The sequence below is a fragment of the Glycine max genome, chromosome 18 (assembly GCF_000004515.6).
Source record: "Glycine max cultivar Williams 82 chromosome 18, Glycine_max_v4.0, whole genome shotgun sequence".
NCBI classification, from domain to species: Eukaryota; Viridiplantae; Streptophyta; class Magnoliopsida; order Fabales; family Fabaceae; genus Glycine; species Glycine max.
This window is the reverse complement of record NC_038254.2, coordinates 6,097,366-6,124,132: the sequence shown is the minus strand read 5'-3', so window position 1 is coordinate 6,124,132 and position 26,767 is coordinate 6,097,366. Positions and strand designations below refer to the sequence as shown.

At 30.1% G+C, this 26,767-nt stretch overlaps 1 protein-coding gene and 2 long non-coding RNA genes across 7 annotated transcripts; 1 reads left to right on the top strand and 2 right to left on the bottom strand.

The window, feature by feature from the left end:
- Nucleotides 1-1,656: 1,656 nt before the first annotated feature.
- LOC102669537 (uncharacterized) lies at nt 1,657-2,515 on the bottom strand. Its single transcript, XM_006603072.4, has one exon. It carries the CDS (start codon nt 2,478-2,480, stop codon nt 1,773-1,775), a length of 708 nt encoding a protein of 235 aa, XP_006603135.1. The 5' UTR covers nt 2,481-2,515; the 3' UTR covers nt 1,657-1,772.
- A 3,188-nt stretch (nt 2,516-5,703) lies between these two features.
- On the bottom strand, nt 5,704-13,750 carry LOC100802720 (uncharacterized). Its single transcript, XR_001386299.3, has 2 exons — nt 12,108-13,750; nt 5,704-6,038 (listed from the first exon to the last, which is right to left on the bottom strand). It is a non-coding gene; the product is annotated as an uncharacterized lncRNA (long non-coding RNA).
- Nucleotides 13,751-19,058: 5,308 nt separating this feature from the next.
- On the top strand, nt 19,059-26,494 carry LOC106796846 (uncharacterized). Of its 5 annotated transcripts, none has more exons than XR_005889712.1 (9): nt 19,059-19,273; nt 19,454-19,560; nt 19,657-19,775; nt 20,394-20,480; nt 20,994-22,413; nt 22,595-22,668; nt 22,888-22,949; nt 23,058-23,291; nt 23,389-26,494. It is a non-coding gene; the product is annotated as an uncharacterized lncRNA (long non-coding RNA). The 5 variants fall into 5 exon arrangements; XR_005889709.1 differs by having other exon boundaries at nt 20,394-21,895; nt 22,220-22,413; XR_005889710.1 differs by having other exon boundaries at nt 20,394-22,413; nt 23,389-23,660; nt 25,928-26,494.
- The last annotated feature ends 273 nt before the right edge of the window (nt 26,495-26,767 follow it).

Below are 26,767 nucleotides of genomic sequence, written 5' to 3'. Positions count from 1 at the left end.
TTAGTTGAATTGCATTAGCTTTAGTTTAATAAATCTAATTAAAATTGGATTAGGTAACATGTTGAATTTTGGATTCAATCAAATCTTCATTTAACTTGTATATAATTAAATTATTAATAGAAATCCTTAATTAAGTATATTTGTTTCTCAAGGTAATTTATTTTTATCTTAAAATAATATATTGTTTTATAGTTTTTTATTTATTTAAGGTAATATTTTTTTTATGAATGACATTATAAGTATGTATTTATGATTTTTTTATCATATGAATAGTATAGTATTTATGAATATTGATTTAAAAAATATTCTTACTATTTTATAAAAAAAATTATCCTTAAACTAAATTTTTGAATTTGAGAATTTTTTTTAAATTTTTCTTAGATAGTTGACAACTTTTTAATGATTTAACCTCATAATCAATCCAAGTTGAATTGGATTGACAAAATAAAAAGATAAACTTAATCCAATCTAATTAAGTTTAATTAGATTAGATTGAAAAATAGATAATTTTTTTTTCTAAACTTAGAAAATGTCAACTTTTTTAATGATCCAATCCAATCCGATTAAACTTGGATGAGTTAGATTGGATTGACAAAATTAAAAAGGTATACCTAATTCAATCTAACCCAATTAACTTTAATTAAATTGAATTGAAAATAAAAAAAAAAAAAACTTAAGCTAATCAGAACCAATTAAATCTCTAAATTAAAATATAGTTTTAAAAATGTGATTTTTTAAGTTGCAATGGCAATTCATAAAAAATAAAGTTGTAATGACGAGATTTACTCATTTCCTATTTATTACTCAAAAATCACACAATGAAAAATAAGAGATAACATCATAAATAAAATATAAAAATATCAGAAATTATTTAACGTGATTCAACTTTCACCCATACATCTACAATTTAGATTTATTTAATGTTCATGATCTCCTCAACATAAGTTTTAAGACAATAAATAAACTTATAAACATTTCGTCAACATGACCCCTCTCTCACCCAAGATAGTAACCCTTCCTCTAAGTAAAGACCTAGAATCATACTATTAAACAAGAAAATAAATCTCTAATTTACAGAATAAATCTTTAATTCTAAATAACACCTTAGAAATAAGATAATATTTTTTTTTAATTCTAAACAATATCCTAAAGATTTAAAATTACAAATTTAAATTATTTCCAAAAGATTGTATTGGTGCTTTGCCACCGCAGATTTTGCTACACTTGTAAAACTTTTTTTTTTCTTTTTGCACTCTTGTAATTTGTAAAACTTACACCTAGATAAAAATAAAAATAAGTAAAAATAAAAGTGTTTGGTTGAAGAAAAATAGTGAAAAAAATAAGGAGATAAAAAGATAGGCAGAAATATATAGTTGAGTCCCACAATTTCTAAACTATTTAAAGGATTAAGAATTTTTTTTAAAATACTCCTGTTAAAGGAAAAATTCTTAAAATCACTCAATGAAAAATAATTCTGAAAAAGTCTCTCTCACACAAAGATATTTGTCCTTTACAATGCACAAACTTATACTACTAAAATTACAATCTAACTAAACTAACATTTGCACTAAGTGTTCTGAGATTTTAAATTAAAATTTCATATAAGAGTAATTATCAACAAAAGTGGGTAATAGTTATGAGCCATCCGATACATCATGAAAAAAATAGAAGTGAAGTGTATTATTTTTTATTTCACATAATGCAACATAATAAGAATTACAATAACATATAAGCATTCAAATTATGAAACTTCTTTCTTCAGAGATTACCGACTAATCTAAAGTACAATAATTCCAAATTTGGTTACTCCTATTCATAATTTGGGCCTCATTTTCCTTAAACTGCGGTGATCCCAAAACATATTTGGTCATGTTATCATAGCAAGTTTTCCCTACATCCGTGACAACGTTTTTGCAGCAATCTTTACTAATTGTACCCCTGCCATAAAATATCCCAGCATAAAACTGGTCACCACAATGTGGATGCAATTTAGCTGCACAATCCCTTAAATAATTTTCATATGATGGGCTTACAGGTGGATCAGTTGGAACATAACCTGCATCACTAGCAAGATTATTGTTTGGAACTTCATGATCTAGTTGGGCAGAAGTGTTGTTGCATTGCTTCCAAACTTGGTTACTCCTCTCTAAAATTTGGGTTCTCTTTGCTTCAAATTTTGGTAATCCTATAAAATATGTTGTCAATGCATCATGGCATGGTTTTCCCATGTCATGAATATTGGTGCAACAATCTTTGCTAATCCTTTTGTTACCAAAGAATATTGTACCGAACACATAGAGCTCGTCACAAGGTCTTTGCAACTTCATTATACAAGCAACCAAGTGTTCTTCAACATCAGTCATTGGAGGGACAGCTTCCTCAGATGATTGATCTTCGTATGAATGTCCTGTTTTGACCAACAAAGCTGTAATGACCATGGAGACTACTACCATTAGACAAAGGTTATTGAATGTTGCCATGACCTTGTTTTGAAGAATAAAATTTTATTGAGGCTACTGAAATGCTTTTGTTGGTGGTAATAAGCGAATGGTGAAACTATATTTATAGTTGAAATTATAGGTTTTACTAACGTTTGGTCGAATGAGTTTTTGTAACTAATGAAACAAACAAAATGTTTTGAATGCTCTTTATTACTTGGTAAATGCTAACCTATTTAGTTTTCATCTAAACCGGTGGTTTCTATCTTTTTCGTTTTAAAGTTTGTGTTCAAACTATAATTGTCTTAACTCGTAAGTTACCAAATGCATTAAAAAAAAATACTCCATACAAGTAAAAATAATTAATTTCAAACTAATTAAAAAAATTAATTGATATTATCTAATTTTCCTAATCTCAACTAAAAAATAATATTATTTTTAAAAAGTTCTTCATTGAAATTTACTATTGTTGGTTCAGTTGAAAATCTAGAAAGGAAGATTTGAATAAATTTTTTGAAATTTTACCAATTATTTCTTAGATTCAATTAAAATTAATACCTTTTTACAAATCAAGGAAAATTTATTGAAGAAAGATCAACAACATATAAAATCAAAATATTCAAAAATCTTATAAAACAAAGTTTTATGACACACACATATGTAGTAATCGATTACAAATGTGGTAATCGATTATCTCATTTAACAAAGATCTTATATTACTTCTATGAACCAAAGAAATTGATTACAATGTACTAATCAATTATTTCGATGTCTAGCAAGCAATCTTAGTGTGTTAGAAGCACAGTAATCGATTACGATAAATAGGAATCAATTATTTTGATACACAGAGCCTATCCTTCACTTGAAACAAGCCTTGTAATCAATTACGATATTTGGTAATCAATTAATTTGATGATTTTTGGATATATCCCAATAGAAGTTGGTTCTTGTGCTATTCTTTTCATCTTGTAATAGATTACACTAGATTACACAAGCTGACAATCGATTACACAATGAAAATCTTGATTTGCTTCCAAAAACTTATGTATTAAGTCATCATCAATTATCATCCCTAAAGCATGCTGAAGATATATTGTGCTAATACTCAATAAATTGTGTTTCAGCCCTTCCACACACAACAAATTCTCTATAGAAGTAGTTAGTCAGTTTTCAATGTTACCTATACCAAGAAATTTTTCTTTGTTATTGTCCTCATAAGTTACAAAACCTCACTCCTTTACTTCCAAGGACACAAATTTGATCTTGTCTCCTATCATATGCCTTGAGCATTTGCTGTCAAGATACCATATAAGCTATTTGGTTTCAAAACATACTTACAAAACAATTTAGGGAGAAGTTTTAGGTACCCAAGAGATTTTGGATCCTTTTTGGGTAGTATCCTTTTTAGTTCCTTTGAGAATCCACTTATATTTCTCATTTGAAACTCCATATTTCTTAATCAAACAATTTTTAGAAGAATGACCTTTGTACATGCAATAAAGACATGTTGTAAATGGGGTGTTGGACACTTTGACAAATTTTAAAAAAAAATCTTAAAGGATTTTTTTGTCAATTATGTATCCAAGACTAGTTTTATCAAATGTGCACCTTTTCTGTTCTAGGAGTACATCAAGGTTATCTCTTCCCGTTGTGAATTTAGATAAGATTTTCAAAAAATACCGATTTTAGATTCAAGAGCCTTATACATTTCACATTGGGAAAGAGAATTAGTGGAAATAACATTATTATTACAAGAAGATTCATTCGTAGCTTTTTCAAAAACTTTATTTTCTTTTTCAAATTGAGTAACTCTTTCTATCCACATGCCACCTTAGCTTGCCTTTAAGGAAATTATTACCAAGAGATAATTTTTGTACTTCCTCATGCATTTCATCAAAAGCATCAATAACTTGATCAATATTTTCATTAGATTTAGAATCAAATGCACTTACATTGCTATTAACTTCTTCATTGGCCATCAGGCTAAGATTTGTTTCCTCTTCATCACTACTTCCACTTGAAGAGCTTCAAGCATTTTGTTCCCATGCTATATAGGCTTTCTTCTTCTTGGTGTAACTTCTAGATTTATCTCTGTTTTCTTGTTTCTTCAAAAAGATAGGACACTCAGATTTAATGTGGCCAAGTTTTCCACATTTGAAACATGTGGAGAGTTTGGCTTATTCTTTTTGAAACTTTTCTTCAACTGAAATGTTTTTCCTTTTGGATTCTTCTTCATGAATCTCTTAAAATTTCTAATGAGCAAAGTTAAATTTCAGCTTCCGATCCTTCTACATCTTCTCTTTCACTATCATCACTAGTTGGTATGGCTGATTTGAGAGACAGTCCCATACTTTTCTTGTCTTTTGCCTCTTATTCAACCATATTAGTCATGTTCATCTCAGATTATCTCAATTTTCCAAATAGCTTAGCATGCGTTATGGATGTGAGATCTTTTGACTCCAAAATGGTGGTGATCGTGGGTTGCCATATTTTATTGAGGGATTTCAAAACTTTTACATTCAGTTCCTCTTCCTCAAAAATCTTCCCTAGGCCTTTGAGATAATTTAAAATGTGAGTGGATCTCTTTTGGGCATCCACAATATTTTCCCCCTGTTTCATCCTAAAAGTCTTATAATCTTAAATGAGAAAGTTTTTCCTTGCTCTTTTCACTTTCAGAGTTCCTTCATGGGTGACTTGGATGAGTTCCCACATTTCCTTGGTGGTTGTACATGTTGACACCTTGAAAAATTCATTAGAATTTAATGATAAGTGAGTGACGTTCACAACCTTAGAATCATATTCTCCTTTTCTAGTTTTTCTAAATTCCAAGATTCAAAGGGTTTCTCTAGAATTTTGTTTTCAACAAATTGTGTTGGAATTGTATAGCCATTAACCATAACTTGCTAAATGCCTATGTTAATCGATTCCATAAAGATCTCCATCCTTACTTTCCAAAAAGGGTAATTTAAATCAAAAAAGAGTGGTGACTAGTTAATAGACGTTCCCTCAACAAAAGGTAGTTAAATAAAATCAATTAGATTTCAAGACCCTAGCTCTAGATACAAATTATTGGTACAATTGAGAATCTAGAAAGAGGGGGGTTTGAATAAATTCTTTGAAATTTTACCAATTACTTTTTAGATTTAAATAAAATCAATACCCCTTTGCGAATCAAGAATTTCTTAAAAGACTTGTTGAAGAAATATCAACAACACATAAAACCAATATATTAAAAAACCTAGGGTTAGAGAAAGAGAGAATCAAATACAAGAATTTATACTAATTCAATCCTCAAGAAGACCTACATCCAATTGTTCTACAATCCCTTAGAACATTCCATTATTAGAGAACCAAGTACAACCACTATATACATGTAATTTCCTAAATCTACTTTTCCCTTGAACCCTATAAGAGAAAAATCAAGAGTTGAAACCCTATCAACTCAAAATCCTTTGGTAACCCTAACCAAGATTTAAAAAAAACTAGAAAGAAATAAAAAGTTGGATTGAATACACCTTTGATATGCAGATCAATACTTCTTCAAGCTTTATCAATGATCAACCCATGATGGAGATTCCAATATCTTTGTTGTGTTGATCTCTTAAGAGAAAATGCATTAGAACCTCATTAGATGACTCTTAGAAATATTTTGAAGTGATAAGTTTCATAAAGAAAGTCATAAAAAAGATAGAACAAGTAAGGTATTTATAAATTTAATAGAAAGAAATAGATTTAATTTATCAACAATAACTGCAATCGATTAATTAGACTAAAATATCATTGTTCTGCATTTCTAGAATCGTGATAATTGATTACAATATGAGGTAATTGATGATCTTGATGAATAGAGACCTTGTATTGCTTTTGTGAACCAAAGTAATCGATTACAATATGTAATAATTGATTATTTCAATGTCCAACAAGCAATCTAAGTGTTCTAGAAGTATTGTAATCGATTACCATAAATGGTAATTAGTTATTTCAATATACAAAGCCTATCCTTCACTTAAAACAAGTGTTGTACTCGATTACGATATTTCGTAATCAATTAATTCAATGATTTTAGGTTGTATCTCAATAGAAGTTGGTTCATATGCTAGTCTTTTCATCTTGTAATAGATTACACAAATTGGTAATTGATTCCACAATGAAAACCTTGTTTTGCATTCAAAAACTTATGTATCAAGCCATCATAAATGATTATCCTAAAGCATGCATAAGATATATAAACTATTATAAGCACATGCGTGCCTATCTAAACAGTCAATAAATGTCACACCTATAAAATGTGTTTTGACATGTAAAAATATCAAAATCAAAACCTAAACTAACATATACAAGATCCTTCAATGTACAACTATCATGAATAAAAATGAGTAATTGAAAATAGAATTGGAATTAAATGAAGAGTATTTTAGGAATGATAACATTAAATAGGACAAAAGTAGTTAGATTGCTTATATTTAAGTTCAACATACAATACTACTTTTGTTCTTCTTAGATTTAAGTCTAGAGGAAACACTAATTTGTGGCACTATGACATTTGTTAAGGAACTTAAAGTAAAAATATTTTTATTAGGATACAAGAAATTGTAATGTCCATGGTCTTTTTGACACTTATCCTTTTAGTTTACATAATAAATATTTTTTTACTTTCAGTTTCTTAACCAATACTTTTAGAACACTGATTAACAAGACTCTTAAAAAAAACTTAAAATTATCAAATGAAAAACAAAATTGCAATTATAATTTTTGAAACTGGCAATTTAATTAAATTTTTTATCGTTAACAAAAATTACTTTATTTTATTTTTATTTAAATCTATTTGCTAAATATAATAACTTCTTGTAAAATATGCCAGAAGTATAAATTTCATTTAAATATATATTATTTTATCATGTTATGGTGGAATTTTTTGATACAAAAATATACAAGTTTATGTTTTATTTATACATTATTAATATTTTTAACTTAATGTCCATCTTATTACTTGATAAATGCAAACTTGTTTAGTTTTCATCTAAACCAATGGTTTTATCTTTTTTTGTTTTTAAAGTTTGTGTTCAACTTTAGGGGTGTTTGCGAGCCGGTTTGGATTGATTTTAACCAAATTCAAGATTCTACCCAATCAAATTTGATTGGTTTGGTTCAATTTGGTATTTATAATTTTTTTAAACCCAACCCAACCCAAAATGATATGATTCGTTTCAGGTCATCAGATTACCTATTTAAATTAGATTTTTTAGAACTACTATTTTACATCATGATTTATCCAAATACCAGACACAGTTAACATAATATTATCAAATATTTGGAAATAATATAATTTGTTCATTTAATATCATCAACATAATATTATAAAATAGACTAACATAAATTAAAAACAAATTATTCTTCAATGAGATTTATTATGATAGTCTGAATCACAATTATTTTTTACAAACTAACTTCTTGCAATAAACTTTACTACAACCAGATTTGCTACAACAAATAAATAAAATATGATACATTAATATTATAAACATGACAAAAAAAATATGAAAAAAGGTAAAATAAATAACAATGTACTAGAAAGTAATACCTTAAGAAGTTTCAATAGTTGTAGCTCCAATACTTGAAATCCCAATATTAATAGTATTTAGAGACAAACCAAACAACTCTAACAATTTTGGTCGGTTCATTTAGGTTTTGATCGGATCTATAAATATAAACCTATAACTCAACTCGTACATGAATAGTTTTGATTGGTTCAACTTAGTTTTAACTCAAATGCATAAATGATCCAATCCAAATTGTTCATATTGGTTTGGATTAATTTGTGTTCGCGAATAACCTGTACCTATAAAACACTTCTATTCAAACTTGTCACCTAAAGTCACCAAATAAAAAGGAAAACTACAATTATAATTTTGGAAAGTGTAATTTATTTAAAACTTGATAATTATCAGAGTTAATTTTATTTTATTTTTATTATAATATTTTTGCCTATTTTATTCAAATTTATTTACCAAATATAAATATATGATACTTTCATGTAAATTATGTAACAAATGATAAATTGTCATTTTTTACACCATTATAATTGTCGTTAAGCATGTATTACCATGTTAAGGTGGAATTTTTCAATGCAAAAATATATAATTTTTTTATTCATGTGTATCAATATTTTTAACTTAATGGTCATCTTATTTTCATAAATAGTTTTTTAAAATATAAATAAACTTTTACAAGTTATTCTTTATTAATATCTTAACATTCTAGCCATAATATAAAATTATACACACACATGGGATAGGACACAAACATTTTCAATAATTGATATTCAATGATATGTAGTGTCATTACATGTTTATATGTAAATTTTAAGTAATCATTGACAAATCATATTATCATTTATGCTTTTTTTTCAACTTTTATAATATATAAACACTTTGACGAAGTTTAAGTAGTTCTATTTAATTTACAATAAAAAAGTAATTCAACTTTTTTTTAGAAAATCATATTTATCCAACAACTCTTCTCTTTTTTATTGTAAAAAAAGAAATCTTGTCATCTAAATAATTCTATTTACGTGAATTTAGAACTTTTTTTTTATCAATAATTCAAGAACAAATTTATTTTTTGTTTGAACGATAACAAATTAGGTTGAGTTGAGCTCATAGTGTAAACATTTGGACATTTATATCCTACACTTCTCATTTTGCATCTTGCACCTCATAAATTTCAAAATCCCAAACTACCCTTTTCAAATTATACTTTCCTTTTCCTCCTCAACATTCAACTCTACAACCGCAAGCTTCTTCTTTATCTTCAGCATTAAACTTCACGAGGTTCCTCTTCCTCCTCAGCATTCAACTCTAATAGAGTCCCACAACCGCCTGTATTCATCTCCACGAGCTTCCTCTTCATTCCTCTATCGTATGCAACGATTCTCTTCCATGAGAGAGGAAGCAAAAGCCTCAATATTCATCGCTTAAACTTGTGTTTGTCCCTCTTTGTCTACATTTTTGTAGATGCCACAGTTGCACAAATCTAGTGAGGTTAGGTCCACATGTAGGTATATTTTCTCTTTTTTTTGTGAAGCTTTTTGTTTTGTGAACCACCCTTTTGGAAGAGAAATAATGGAAACTGTACTCACCGTAAGTATTATGGATGCCCAAATTATACTTATGGAATGGTCATTTCTGAACACAAATTGTCTTCCAAAATAGGTATTCTGGAGTACATAAAATATGCTTCCAAAATGGTTGTTCCGAAAATGTGTTTATTAACTATGAAACATGTAATCCAAAATGTTAATAGTGGTTAATGGAATACTCATTCTAGAAACATATTATATATACTCTGAGATGCATATTTTGGAACTCAATTTGTATTCTAGAATGACCATTTCGTAAGCATAAGTCATCTTCCAAAATAGGCGTTTCGGAGTACATAAAATATGCTTCTAGATTGCTTGTTTTGGAAACATGTGTATTTTTTCTTAAACATGTAATCCAAAATGTTAATAGTATTTAACAAAATACTTATTCTAGAACTCAATTTGTGTTCTAGAATGACCATTCTATAAGCATAATTTGCGCTTCCTAAGTGCCTATTCTGGAATGATGGATGAACATCTTTTGGGGGATTATTGTTTTGGAAGCCAATGGAGATTGGATAATTATAACTTTGATTGTTTTCGTTGCTTTACAATTTTAGTTTGTATGGAGGATGATTACTTCTGCAAGATGTCTGATGAAGTTGACATGGATATGTATAAGAATATGGATGATACAGTTAAAAATGAAGCTTGTAGCATATTTTTACAACTACACAGGTAATTTAATTGTGTTATTATCATGTGATTTTTTTTATTGTTGATGTATTTAATTATTAAAAGGTGAACTTCGACTAAAATTTGTTGTATGTTGTTTATGTAGGTTTTTGATACTTGAGAGAGTTATTGAAATAGGTTCGAGCGATTGCATTTGAGTTGAGTTTTGTTGTTCTTGTTTTGAGGTCAGACACAACAAATTGGCAACCTGGAAGGAAGTCATTTGTTGTCTTAGATTGTGAGAGGGATGATAAATATATGTAATACAAAAAAGATACAAAGATGACTACTGGGAGTACAAAATGTGATTATCCCTTTAGGTTGATAGAAAGACCACTAAAGAATGGTAAAGGATGGGTGGTTAGGGTGTTGTGTGGGTGTCATAATCATGATATTGTTGAGACATTGTTTGGTCATCCATATGTTGTTCGATTAAAGAATAATGAGAAGACAATGATTATTGATATAACAAAGAGTATGGTGAAACCTAAAAATATTCTTCTGACATTGAAAGAACACAATGAAAAAACATTGCAACCATTAAACAAGTGTATATTGTCAGAACTACATATCGGAGATCTAAAAGAAGCCCCAGACATAAATGTAACATTTAATGAATTTGTTAGAGCATGATATGTATATTCATTGGCATGTGATGAATGATGAAGAAGTTGTGCATGACATTTTTTGGACACATCCTGATGCGGTAAAATTGTTGAATGCACTTAATAGTGTTCTTCATGGATAATACATACAAAACCAACAGGTATAGGCTACCTTTGCTTGGGATTGTTAGTGTTACATGTATTGAACTGACATTTTTTGTTGCTTTTGGTTACGTGTAAGTTGAATGTGAAAATAATTTTGTTTAGGCACTTGAAAGGTTCAGAGGGCTTTTTTGCAAATTTGATAGATTGCCGAAAGTAGTTGTCAAGTAGAGATCTAACCTTGATGAATGTAGTAAAAATTGTGTTTCTTGAGTCACATAATCTGTTGTGCCAATTTCATATTGATAAGAATGTGAAAGCAAAATGCAAACAACAAGTAACTTCCAAAGAGACTTCAGATCAAGTGATGGAGGCCTAGGGTACTGTTATGGATTGTCCTACAAACTTTACCTATGAAGACCGTTTGACAAATTTTGTTGCGTATGTGAAAGATACTTGATTGATCCCTCACAAGGAAAAATTTGTAAAGACATGAACAAATAAAATCATGCACTTGGGGAACACAACAACCAGCAAGTATTTAACATTGGAGCACTATATTCTAGATACTATTAAACATTGGAGATTTGGAGCAAAGATTAGGAATTAGGGTTTATTACTCAATAAAAATATATTTCTAATCTTTTATACCAATCTCTATCATGCATATTTCTTGCTTTCTTTTAATTCAAAATATTGATCTATACTTATTTCCCTACATAATTTTTTATGAATAAGGACTATTGCTTACAAAATATCAAACAAGCATTGCAAAAACTAGTAATCAGGCTAACCATATATTAGAATCAGTAGAATAATATCAATACTCAATGCTCATCCTAAAAAATTATTGTTAAGTGTTAATTAAACAAAGCATAATGCATAGATATCCACACATGCATGTTGAGCAATTTTAAAACTAAGATAAATTACCAGGCTAATTGTAACAACCAACTAAATAAAGATTTGGTGGAAAAAATAAAAGAGAGGTACATTTAAAGCCAATGAAGGTGGGGATTGCTTTTCCAGAACAACTGTTCTAGAATATCTATTCTGAAATTGAACCCATCCCAACCATAACCCACCCTCTACCAACCTGCCGCCAAAACCCATCCCCATGCGAAAAAATAGATGAAAGGAACTTACCATCAATAGCGAAGCACAAAGGAAAGAGGGCAAACAAAGAGCCACGATGTTGTGAGGAAGGTACAAGGGGAAAGAGGTGGTGTCGAAGAAGGAGGAATTGTTGCGGTGAACCATATGTCATTGCAAGAAGGAGGTATCATCATCACGGGAAGGGAGGTGCCTCGTCACTAGGGTGTTAGGGTTCTGGGTTTTTTGAAGGAGGTGTTAGAATTGGGGAAAGGGAGATGCTATCTCATTAACAATATTTTTTACTTTTCATAAAAGAAAGGGGAGGTGCATGGTACACATTAGGAAGTATATGATTCAAAACCCAAACATTTGTTGTATCAAATCCGCCCGTGGCCCAATACATTTTATGAACTTGCCTTGGTGGTGGCCCAATATTTATAGATTTTGTTCAAATTATGTTTTTTTCAAAAAGAAAAATCTCATAATAAATACTCAGGTAGTTAATAATTGAGACACATGGAAAGAGTTTAGGAGTTTGGAAACATAAAATATATATCTTCTTTGGGTTCCTCCATCTCCATACCAAAAAATAGAAATTATATACAGTGATATCAACAATAAAATATAATTAAAAAACTATTGAAATATATGGGTAGAAGAATATTTTTCATAACGAACTAATTTTTAATTTAGTTTAAATTTGAGAAGTTGTTTTTTTAGCTCATTAAGTGATCAAGGCTTAATCAAAATTGTTCTGTTAAATACAGAACATCATCACCATACATAGATAACACAACAGAAGAGAAAGAAACAAACATTAAAATCTCACTCCAACTAAAATTTCACAAAAGCATCAACAAAAACTTTCAAAACAGCTAAAAGAGGGTTAAGTTCTTGCTTTGCGGAATTCTTAGCTGCTCCATCCCAGGATTCTAGATCGATCCTAACTACAGTTGTGTTTCTTCTTCTTTGAGAGTTGCCACCAAGTTTATCAATCTAGATTTGAGAAGTACGTTTTTTTTTTCTTCCCTTCAAGCTCTCTTGTCACTATTTCCAAAAAGTTGCATTAGTTTCAATGGAATCTAAATAAGAAATATTGTTAATAATGAATTAGAAGTAAATTCTAGCTAGTAATACTGTAATAGTTAAAGTGGCTTTGTCCAATGGAATTTTTTTATTAATAAATATTCATTTTTAATTTTTTTTGTTAATAAAAAAATTCAAATTCACGACATATTTTTCTTTTTCTTCTCCCTTCAAAGCCAACCTTATGAGGGAAAGCACTTGTTATAAAAAAAACTATCAATATGTTTATTTTCAAGTTGAAAATGCAGTCACACAAATTCCAATGAACAAAACGCGCAAGAAACTTGGGGCTTTGGTGTTTTGTGTCTTGAAATGTGATGCCTTTGTTGGAAACGCTACACAAACATGCATTATATATCTTACCGGAGCTAAGATTAATCTTATGGCTTGAAAAAATGGGAAAAAATCTACTAAGACAAGTAAAATTTAGCTGGCTTTTATCCAAATTTAAATAGTATGCTGCCCTTTCGCTAAATTTGGCCTTTTCTGACCCTTTCATCGTGGGTAAGAGGCAGAGTGTGTTCAAACTTCAAAGGAGAAAAGGGGATAGTCTTCAATAAATAAAGTGATAGCAACTTGGAAGCTAATTTTAAACTATGAATAATTTATATTAAATCCAAACATTATAATAAACAATAATTTATTTTTGTTAGGTGCAAAAGAGGATGATTAGGAACATACTCGAACGTGCATTATTTAACGCATTTATCATTGTTTGAAATTCACATAAATCTTACTAAATCAGATATTTTTCAATTTTTATTTTAATAAATCCTAGATATATTTTAACGAACAATATGTTGGAAATAGTAGGGTAGATAAATAAATGGTGTTAGCATTTTTCAAGTAGCTGCCTAGCAGGTGCAGGTGTTTGAAACTGCGTTCACTAAACAAGAAACTTATGTTCAACTCATTAACGTGGGAATTTGACACTTTCAAACACTGATAACGAGACTCAATGTGAACTTTGTATTGTAAATTATTCCTGCTTTAAAATTAAAATTTAGAAGAAAAAATTAACAATTATCAACCACACTAAAATGGCACGCGCACACATATATTATATAAAAGTTGAAATGAATTGAATCTTAAAAATTTATTGGGACCGAACATTTATAATTATAGATTATTCATCATTCATTAATAAGATCTTTACATTAACCATAAAACTTGAATTATTCGATTCATATCCTCATGAAATATGAGCTTGATTTTTATTAACTAGATCAACTTTTGATTGTTGTGACTACTAATATGATATTTATTGAGAAATACTTACACATTACCAATAAAATTCTCATATTTGGAAATGAGACTCAAACTTTTCTCTTTGTGGAACATAAGTCTAATTTTTAAGGATTAGATCAATCTTTCTTGATGATACACACGGCTCAATGTGTGTATAATAAGGATGGAGAAAACACATCAACAATTCCACACTAAATATGTATAAATGTGAATGGCAAATCAAATCAAACTAGAATGCTCAAACAACCAAAGCTGGCCCCTCAAAGTTGAGACAGTAAACGATGGAGACAATTATGCACACAACATCTTGAAAGTGACTACACCCACCCCCAAGATATTTTCCCTCTAACAATTCACGTGACCAAAACATCCCCCACCACACACTAAAGTTTCTGTTCACAAGGTCTAGAAGAAAAGGGTATTTTGGTCATTTAGCAAGGTAGCCTGAAGTAACAGAACAAACACTAGCCAGTGAGATAGAGATTAGGAGGAAAGAGCCATCAGAGGCTTTTGGTTTTTGGTGGGAGAGAAAGAGAGAAGAACAGATGAGGAGATAAGGAGATTGAGATTAATTGGCGTGGCAATGCTATTATATAACATCATCAGTTTCTGCATGTCTTTGTCCCATAAAGATAATATGTGTGTGCGTGTGGACCCCATGTGAATTTGTGACTCTATTATATTCTATATGTTTTGGCCAACGTTTTCCTTTTCTGTTGTGATGGGTTAGTTTTTTTAATTGCTTCATGATTCTGTTTGCATGTAATCGCTTCTGGACGAATCATTTCCTATCTCCATTGAATTTTTAAGTGACATTGCGACTTCTAATGTAAGCCACAGGTATTTCACACATCTATATCTGTCTATTTATTGTTCATGAGTTAATTAATGAAGATATATAAATTCAAACATCTGTTGGGAAAATTCGGACTTTCCTATTTGGTGAAGTTAAGATAGACATTTAGTAATTAAAGATAATAATAAGAGCACACGATTATAATTCTTCAATATGGAGATTCTTCCACTATACAAAATGATAGTAAGATTACAAGGATGTGTTTACAAAATTAACTCACTCTATGGTGACTCACTTAAGTTTGAAGATAGAGACTTTCCAAGCTATTTATCTTCTCTCTCAAAGAGGCTCTTTCTCACTCTAAGGAGTGGATTCACTCTTGTCTTGGATGGTTAGGAATGAAGGCTCATACTCTTATTTATACTACTTCATCTCCACAATGAATGGTAGAGATTACTTGTATCTTAGGATGAAGATTGATTCTCTAGAATAGTTCACACATTCTAGGAGTCTCTACACTCTTCTGTTCCCTTCCATACTCTTCCAGAAGATTCCACACATTTCTAGAATATTTCAGAGATTTCCACATTTTTCCACAAGCTTTTAGAGAGTTGTACACTACTCTAGAGTTCTCCAAGACGTTTTAAAAAATTTTACACTTTTTCAAAAAATTTCAGAATTTTCTAGAACCTCTCCAATTAAAGAAGGATCCTAACAACATCCATCATCACCCTTCTTCTTTTTTTCAAGGTTACATCACCCTTCTTAATTATGCGCACAAATTCTAGTGATTTGTAAAAGTTAATTTAATTCAAACTATGTCACTTTAATTTATCTTCAAATATGTACTAAAAAATTATTATATTCATATATATGTATACTTGTAAGGTAATGTGTGTGTGTTGACGTTGGATGATGGCTCAAGTGACGAGGAGCTTTTTTGCTATAAGGTCTTGAATTAGTTTTATGGATAGAAAAATAGCAAGGTAAATAGGTGTTTAAAAGAATTTTCTCTTCATAAAAGAGTTTATTCTAGTCGACTTAGATTAGTTAAGATTTAATGTCACTTGTGAAAACTAAATGTTTCAGATTAAAAAAAAAACAAACAGATAGGTAATACATGTAGATTATATGTATGTAGCTAACGATGCATATGTTACTGGAACGAAGAGAAAATATGATGCATGACATATTCATCTTACTGTGGTTTCTAGCTTCAAGTGGATAATATATAAACCTGCACAACCTATGGACGAATATTATAAGTCATTTCTAATGACTAATTAATGTACACAAGCTATTTTTTTTTCCAGTTCAACCTACTGTACTTTTAGTGAAACACGGTAGCAATGAGTTTAGATTTTTGTTTGGTAAAAGATCACATGAATCTTCTTTGCGGGAATCGATTATGTTTGAACTAATTAAGTGGTATGTATTTCTATATTATGTGTTTAGATATTTAATTATTATTTATTAAGTGTTTTATGATGATTTGTTAAATATTTTTTTGCTGAATGGATAAATATTTTATTTGTATAATACTTCTGTATAATTTTTTAAAATTAAGAAGATAAAAATAAATGTAAATAAAATTAAAATGATGTAATGAATAAAAGTAAAGAAAAAAGAGTTTTTTTTTTTTTTTGCTGAATAAGAAAAAAGTTATAAGAATGCATTACAAAAAACTGTGTGATTAAAAAACTTAATGACTCTTAATTTTATAAATATCTTAGCGCTTGGGTTTATACAAGGGGGCACCGTGTACAAGTTTGCTTTCTCTGCTTAGGTGTTTGTATAGTACAGCAAGCATTATCCTTCGATGTCCATATTCAACTAAATTGGGCAAAATCGTTTTCACATAATGGAGACATTATATATACACATAATTATATATCATTTTACTTATTCAACTATTGTATTATTTTTAGTCAAATTTAGATGCAGCAATGCTAATTTGTGGTTCTAAGTTACAAATAATATTGGTACTAAGTTACATAGTGTTTGATTCAGTTTATTTCAAAACATATATAATCGTTTGTTTTTATAGATTATATGAAAGATTTTGAAAAATAAATAATTGTCAGAATAGTCATTTTTCAAACATATACACTCTACCATATAGGTTTTTTTTTGGCAGGTATCCCATTTCGCTTGGATTAGGAGATTGGTACAAGAAAAGAGGTTGGAGCAGACACTAGGAGCAGTGTAGAATAACTTAGGCATTGATAAGAGGGCTCAGTAAGAACACACTAATACCTTAGGTAAAAAATAAAATTAAGAAAAGGATTAAATAACTATAGTCTAAAAGCTTTTACACTATTAATTAATAAAAAAATATTATTGATATGATAGTTTGTGTTTACATGATATACGACATACATTTATATACGATAATTTGTAATTAAAATAAAAAATTATTATTGATATGATAGTTTGTGTTTAGATGATATACAACATACATTTATATACGATAATTTGTAATTAAATATTAATGTATAACTATTTTACAATATCATAGATTATTTTCTCTTTAGAAAATTATTTATATTGTGAAAAAAATAGTTACTTTAAAATGAACAACATAAAATAAGCATTAATAATATTGTTTACCTTGCGCGTGGGAACTTTCAATACGGAGAAAAATGATATGTTAGCTTTTTTTGTGTTTCTTTTTTTTTAATTATGATTTTAGTTCTTGAATTTTTACCGACTTTCATTTTAAGTCTTTAAAATTTTATTTAGCTGCTCTTAGTTTCTAATTTATTTTTTGTTTAATTTTTAGTTTTTATCATCAAGTTTCTCTGTTAAATAATGATATGATAATTAATTTGTGACATTTTTTTAGATTAAAAACCACCAAAAATTATTTGACGGACTCATTTAAAATGTGTTTAATAATTTTTTGAAGATTAAAAATCATCATAAATTTTAAAAACCCCCCGGAATCAGTGAAGAATGTTGATACATTTTCCAATTTTTGAAATTTTTTACAAGAATGACTAGATACACTAAAAACCAATATAGATATTGGCATCAATATAAAAAATCACTTCTATAATGGTTTTTAGTACAACTAATGTATTAAATTCATTATAAGTTTTTGATTTTAACAACGCACTAAAAATTTGATTTTTGCTTAAATATTCAAATATTAATTCTCTGTTCCAAGATGCCTCGAGGAAATCATAAATAAATTGGCATACCCCTCTATCTTCCTCATCATACATCTTTTATTTTCATTTTATAGATGTGTGCTCTTTATCAATTTGTTCGTCTTTCATTCAAACTCTGGCCTCAAAAGATGCACTTAGGCATGATAACGGGTAGGTCGAACGTGACTCTCCTTATTCTTGTTCCTGCAAAAAGTAAGACTGATTCGAGTTTAAAATAGATAGATTTATGATTTTCACTTTTTTTGTTGCCCGGGCCACATGCAGAAATTTTGGCTGCACTTTTTTTTTTCGTTTGATATAATAGGAGTGTCAACTCCCTCCTACAAGTTACCCTTTTGTATTTTGTTTCACAAATTCGTTGATTATAAACACGCCACTTGGATTATATTCATTCATGTTTAAGCATAGGTAGAAGCTTTACCCGATTAGTGTATATCCTAAGTGGCAAATTTGTAATTAAAGAATCTATATCTATATACTATCTATAAAAGAGAAGTATCTGGAAAATTCTAAAATGCCCTTATTTAAGATTGTGACACCTGTCCATTTCCTTGGTTTTTCGATCTTTTAGCCTTTCAATTCCTCACTCCCCTGGTTGCTCCACGTATTGTTCCAGGTGTCTTCTTTTTCGGTCTTCATCCCGAGCCTTTTTGCTTTTCTTTTTATCTTTCTATTTCTCTATCTCCCGTGCTTTCTAGAGCTGGTGCAGCTCCTTTTTTATTTATTTATATTTTATTTTATTTATTCATTGATTGATTTTTATCTAACAAACAACGCAAAGGCTCTTCTCTCTTTCTCTCTCACTTACTTTCTTTCTCTATACAACTTGGAAGCTTTCTCTCTCTCAAAGCAGCAAGGTCCTCCACCACCACCACCTCCAATCTCCCTCTTTCACACAAAGAGAGATACTGTGTGTGAGACCAGTTTTCGGTTCATGAATTCTTTTTCTCTTCTACAATTCAAAGCATTTATTCTTAGTATTTGATATATTTCATTCCTCTCTCTCTCTCATATATTTTTTTCTTCTTTTAATTTACTATTTTTTGGTTTATAAACGGTCACCCATGATGCGGATTGGATTTTGTGTTGTGCAGGTTCGAACAAGTTTTGGGCTTTTGGTGGTAATGTGGTGGCTATGGATAAGGACTCGTGTGGAGTGGGGTTCGTGGCGGAACTATCCGGGGAAAGTAGCCGCAAAACGGTGAGTGCGATGACTTTGGCGTTTGCATGTGAGTGTGAGTATGGGTATGGTGCGTGTGGTGTGCGTTTTTACGATTATGTGTCATTTTTGCTGTAGGTGATTGATGCTTTGAAGATGCTGGTGCGCATGACGCACAGAGGTGCTTACGGTGTGAAGCCAACACTGGAGATGGAGTAGGGATCATGGTGGCTTTACCTCACCAATTTTACAAGGAGGTAGTATTCTATTCTATTTTATTATTTAAATTTTTTTACGGAGAACTTTTGATTTTCTTAGCTAGAATAATATTAATGACTTTACTAAATTTCAGTAAAAAAATTATTATTAAATATGACTTTGCGGTTTTATTATCCGCTCTATTTACCATATTTTGGCTAGCTGTTTGGCCAGTCCGTTTCAATTTTTTTAATAGAAAACTACTATTTTTTAAAAAATTAAACAAAATTTGAAAAAAAATTCATGGAATTACTTCACTTTTTTTAAAAAAAATCAAAAGTAAAAAAGTATAAAATCAAATGAAAATAATATATTATTTTAAATATTTTTCTATAGAATTAGTCTCTTTTTCAAAAAAAGAGAAAGTTTGCTTTTTTATGATGGTAAACAAATAATATAAATAAATAAATTAACTTTTTTCTTAAAATTTTTAAAAATAATTGATGCAACATAATTTGGGAATTATTTTTCTTATTATGTAACTACCTTTTTTTAGTACGTGCAAAGGATCACATAAGAAGTGTTGTAAGGTTTGCTATGGTGGTGCTTCACGGGTTCCATTTTGTGTTCCTGTTTTAGGTATTTTCTTAAAAAATCTTTTTTTTTTTTTCGCACAGGGTAGCAGAAGCTCTTGATGCTAATGTTAAAAGGTGGTCAAGTCTGAAAAAGGAAACTTGAGGGTGTTACCAAGAAAATTACTATATGTATGTGTAAACATTCTAAATGTGTTTAAGTTTACTGCACATGTTGAGATTGTTATGCCTTGATAAATAAGAACTTGCCATGAATCTTTCTTCTTTTTGCTTACTCTCTTGAAATTACCGTTGTAAGAATTTGGTTTGGTTACCAAAAACGAAAAAAGGTAATATTTTTTGTAATATATCTCTTGCTGTTGTAAGAATTTGATTTGGTTATATGGAGCTGGTGAGCTGTAGAGAAGAGGTTAGCCTTCCCCCAAAAAATGTTCATGGTAATAATGGAACAGTTCACTAATTACTATAAATCAAACATATATACACGTGCTCTGCACTAAAACAAAAAAGATTGTTGCATAACACAGAAAGAGAATCAGAGAAGTTAAATACCATATTATCCAAAAACTAATCAGGATGATGTGAAGATGGATGGATATGTTGGTCTTGCTTTGATCGGATTGTGAAAATAAATATATGTGAGGAATTGAATAGACTTTGTTGTTTGTTGCGTATATGACACAGGATTTTGGACAGCATATCACAGTTGATGCTGGCTTTTGATCATCATTTGCCAGATGCTACCCCTTCTTTCCTTTGTTTGTATTTATACAAGGGAAAAGGGATACATGCTTCTTTTGAGATCAGCACTGTCCAATGTACTTATATATATATAAATTGTCCCACAGCAACATGTTTCTTTTTTTTTCACTTTTTTATTTTGTTTTTCTTCTCACTTTAAATTTTTTAAAAACCGTGCAACTAATTTTTTTATTATAAAGTTAACAAAAATAGAAATAACGATATTTTCTTATACATATATTTTTGGATTCTAATGATATTGTGTATTTGATTATATAAATAAAATAAAGAAGATATGTATAATTCTTTTAGAAGGTGGTCCTTCAGTTTGGATATATATGACTGAGATGATTTTACTTACATTATATTTCTTTGGTTGATGTGTTTGCTCAATATGTTATGGTTGCTTATGCAGGAACATTACATCAAACATATAGTGAAGGAAGGAGCTCTTCACTTTCTTTGTATTGTAGTGTCCTTTCTTAAGTGCTTTGATTTTGGAGGATATTTAATCTCCATTTATCTATACCTGTTCTATCCTTAGTCCTTTATTTTTTTTTCATTATTTAAAAAAATCTTCAAGTTAAGCAGCATTTACATATATGTTGTTTGATTCTTTTCAGTACATAAATATGAGAAATCAGAGGGTATCATTCTCTTGAAAAGGAGGTTTACAACCCCTAATTGGGTTAAGGTCGATCTGTTATATACCCTTTTTTCAAACATATAAGACTGATGATCGGTTGTCTTTGAAAGAGCTTGAATCTCTGAAGTTTTTCCTTTGCTTTACATAGCATAAGGAACCAAGAGAAGTTCATATATTTGTTGATCTATTTCTTCAAGAGGTTGGTATATCTGTATATTTAAATCAGTCATTCTTTTTTGTGTCTTTTCAGTTGTATTGAATTGTTTAAGCATCGTGATTGAGTATTAGTCTTATTAAATGTTGCTAATCTGGAATATAATTGTATCATATTTGATGAAAATATATGGTAATTGATTGAAGCAACAACAACAATAAAAGCCTTATTCCACTAAGTGGGGTTGACTATATTAATCATGTGACACCATTGTTAAAAACCAAATTTTAATTGAAGCAAATTGGAGGAAAATTTTTATTTCCATTATTTTATTTCCAACTTGAAATTATAGTTAACAAAGTGAAGCAGGTTTTGCCTCAAGGTAGACGTAAGCACTACATGATAGTAATGGAAGTAGTCCTTCATCAAGGAGCAATCCCTTGCGGGAGGAGAAACTGGGTAGGTTAAATACTCAAAGGGCAAGGAGCCAACTTTTGGAAACGCATCTTGCAAAATTGTTTAAGCAGAAAGTTGAAATTTTCACAAAAGTAGAATATACACAGGTATGTCTGATTATTATATTGGTGATTTAAATTTAAATGATTCTTTGAGAGCTGTGATATCATTTTCCTTACGAATGGCAGGAGTCTGTTGTTACAATTATAGTTAAATTGGGTCTTAAAAGTTTACAAGAATTTGTCCTCTTTAGATGATAAATGAGTACAATCATTTGTATTCTTGTAGGAGGATTCCTCAATTCAAAGAACACTTTGGCTGCTTAAACCATCTCTATTAGAGAATGATATGCAAATTAACAAGTAATTTTTTTTCTATTCATTAGAAGTGACCACTCCATCAATTGTATATGCATGTTATAGATTTTGTAATTTATTTGTCTTTTTGAAATATTATTGGTTATAGGTATTTATAACAAATTGAATTTTATTTATTTTCTATATATTTTCTATATATAGAATACATAGGTAGAAGCTATTATATTTTTCTGAACTCAAGCCCAACTCTATATCTTTGTTCAGCATTGAGAAACATGAAAGTTGCCATTTCCCGTTGGTCTAGAGCTACAACCAGAACTACCAAGGTATTTCTCGCATTCTGCTTCTTCGAATTCTTTTTTATTTTTCTCCAAGTTTATTCTTTTAAATTTGAAGCTGTAAGCAAATGATTTACCATTTCTTTGTGATTTCAGGTTGACAATGGTTTATCAAAAGATTACAAAGCTCAAAAAGATTTTGAATTTGAACCTCTGTCCGTCTTTACTAAACTCTCCATGAGTTTTAATTTTATCTTTTTATTTTAATACATAGGTAGAAGCTCTTAGATTTTTCTGAACTCAAGTACAACTTTATATCTTTCTTTAAGATTGAGGAACATGAAACCTGCCATTTCTCGTTGGTCTAGAGCTACAACCAAAGCTGCCAAGGTATTTCTAGCATTCTACTTCTTTGGATTCTTTTTTATTTTTCTTCAAGCTTATTCTTTTAAATTTTAAGTTGTAAGGAAATTATTTTTCAATGTAGGGAAATGATTTTTGTTTATATTTTTGTCTTTCTCAAATTCTGCCCATTCACGTCCAATCTTTGGACGTAACATTCAATGCTCCACAGTTCCCAAACCACTTAACTTGCCGCCAGTTACAGCCTCCAAAAGGCAATGACCCTTCCATCACCCACTACCTCACACCATCAAACCACCCTTCCTTTTTCTACCACCTCCACTTCAACTCTAAGCAAATCATTCTGTCAAAGCGACTACCACCATGAGTTCCGCTTCATCAACTGCCTCAAGCAAGGTAAGTCTAAACCGAATACCTCACTGGATGTATATTTATTTCATGATTTTTTCCTTGCCTTTGCTTACATTTTTCATCGATATCCTGAACCAAAATTCAACATCTTGTCATCTGTATTTGTGACTTTTGCACTTGCAATTTAGGACAGACATATTGAACAATTCTAGCTTTGAATCCATGATTGTCTCACTCAACCTTCTTTCATGAATTTCGACGAAAGAATAAAAAGAAAGGTATTGTAAAAAAAACAAAAAGACTAACATTCATGTCAAAGAGTTCTATATATAGTGCAGTACATTGATTGACAAATTGATAGAAGATAAGAATAAAAATAGTTCCAAACAAAGATAACTAAAATTGTCTGTCAAAATAACAAAATAGATTGAATAACAACCGTAAAACCTAATCTATGTCGTTGTCGTCCCAATCTATTTCGCGTCTAATAACAACTTCCCAAATTTTTTCGTCACGACTATAGTAGAATGAAAAAAGACCAATCTCACCCGCTCTCTTTCTGCCATCGCCACTGCATCCGCCTACAACCAAGACAAAACTTTAATGTCCAAACTAGGTTAAACTTTTTCACAATTTAAAATACTAAATTCAGGTAAATTCAAAAGATCTTAGTAGCACAAAACAGAATATTTTCCTAGATTACAGGTTTTGACTTAAAATTAATATAATTCATAGTGAAAATCTAGCAACCACATTGTCAGTATCCAAGGATGATAGAAGATAAACATAAAGATGTTGGAAACAAAGATAACTAACATTGTTTTCCAAAATAACAAAATAGGTTGAATAACAACTGTAAAACCTAATCTATGTCGCTATCGTCCCAATCTATTGCGCGTCTAATAACAACTTCCCAGATTTTTTCGGCACGCCTATAGTAGAATGACAGCTCATCTCCATGGCTAAAATAACATTCTTAAAGGAATTTATACCAAGGCTGAGTGATATACTTATCACCAATCCCCTTGTCAAGCACGATTACATTCCATTGTAATGGAGGTCTGAATTTTCTCAGGATTGTCATGTGGTCACCACAATGGATTAGACATTGTGTGACAGAGGGTGGAAATTGCTATAGGCAAAAAAAGAGTTAGGCATTGAAATTAATATTTGTATAGAAGATATAAACGGATATGAATATTTTACCAGTGGATATGGTGCCCCTAGCATTGATTGGGTGATTTCATAGGTCCAGATATGTTTCCTTGACGTGCAGCGTCTTTTGCATGTCTGCTGGTGTAATGGTGGAGTGAAGTGGAGGTCAAATTTTGAATGGTGGTCATAGGCTAGGAAATTTATGATTACTTATTCATAAATCTGCAATTTTGTTCTCAATGTTGTTAGGCCATCAGCAAAGAAAAGTTTGCCCTTGTGTTGCCTGACTTGAATTTCATAGGTGGCCCCATCATATTTAAACTCAACGATTTCTAGATAATCTGGTTCCCATTGTCGTTGATAAAAACCTGGTATTTCTATGGCGTCCTGCAAGGAAAAAAAACTGTTTTAAAAAGGAAAGACAATATGAAAAACGGGAAAGGAAAAAGTATGGAAATGAAGCATTTGATTTTACATTGTCACAATGGAACGCAGCTTTAAATTGCAATATTAATGGTTGTCTAATAGCAGGGAATCTCAACTGCAGTGCAATGAAAAAAAGTGGAGTTAGCATTTAAAGAACATGTATATTGACCAATTTAATTGTCTACAACCCTAAATTGGGGTGTTGCTGCAATGTAGTAGTAATTGAATTTAAGAGTTCTAAATTAGGATAATCAAAATAACATAAGAGAAGATGCATATAATATAACACCTAAGAAGTTGAATCCAAGACATGAAAATAAGCAATACAGAACATGTGTAATTCATGCAGAGTAACGAAAGTAAAAGATCAAACCATGGGTCAATGGATTGAAGCATTGATTAAATGGAAGAAAGTTTGAGAGGACAGAATCAACATTATAAAAAGAACATAATAGATGATGTATATAACCGAACAACTCAGAAGCTTAATACAATACTTGGAAATAATGGTAATAGAAGCCTACAAAATTTAATAGACACTCAAAAAGAGTTCTATATAGTAGACACTCAAACTTGTTCAGGTTTGTTCATTGTTGCAGTTAAAAGTAACAACACAAATAGCTTTCTTATATAATGTGCTGAGCCCCAGTCTTTTGCTTCTTTGATTGCCTCAATGAATTCTTTATCATCTTGCAAAAACCTCATAGCAAAACATGTTTCTTTATATGTAGGATATTGAACATTATCAACTGTTCTTAAATCTTCAAATGAGGTAGGTCCTTTACAAACAGTAAGCATCATCCTCAAGTAAAATAATTTGCCTGTAATTGGTGGGACCCATAGTAATCTGCCAATGGTGTAACCTTTCTTCCTAAGGTGCCAACATCTTTTCTTCTGATTGTATACAAACTTAGAAACAAATTCTGCATAAGTAAGATTTCTTCCTTCAACAGAATTTTGGTTGGTGTTCATCCATGAAATAAACTTTGAATTAGAGATACTTGGCTTAGACAATACATCATCAATATCATCATGGTCTTCGTAGAGAACACTATGTTGGCCTGGAAAGGAAAGAAGGGGTAGCATCTGACAAATGGTGATCAAAAGCCAGCATCAACTGTGATATGCTGTCCAAAATCCTGTGTCATATACACAACAAACGGCAAAGTCTATTCAATTCCTTACATATATTTATTTTCACAATCCGATCAAAGCAAGACCAACATATCCATCCATCTTCACCATCATCCTGATTAGTTTTTGGATAATATGGTATTTAACTTCTCTGATTCTCTTTCTATGTTATGCAGCAATCTTTTTTGTTTCAGTGCAGAGCACGTGTATATATGTTTGATTTATAGTAATTAGTGAACTGTTCCATTATTACCATGAACATTTTTTGGGGTAAGGCTAACCTCTTCTCTACAGCTTACCAGCTCCATATAACCAAACCAAATTCTTACAACAGCAAGAGATATATTACAAAAAATATTACCATTTTCGTTTTTGGTAACCAAACCAAATTCTTACAACACTAATTTCAAGAGAGTAAGCAAAAAGAAGAAAGATTC

Coding starts and splice junctions, on each gene's coding strand:
- LOC102669537 (XM_006603072.4), bottom strand. CDS start 2,480: ATGGCAACATTCAATAACCTTTGTCTAATGGTAGTAGTCTCCATGGTC.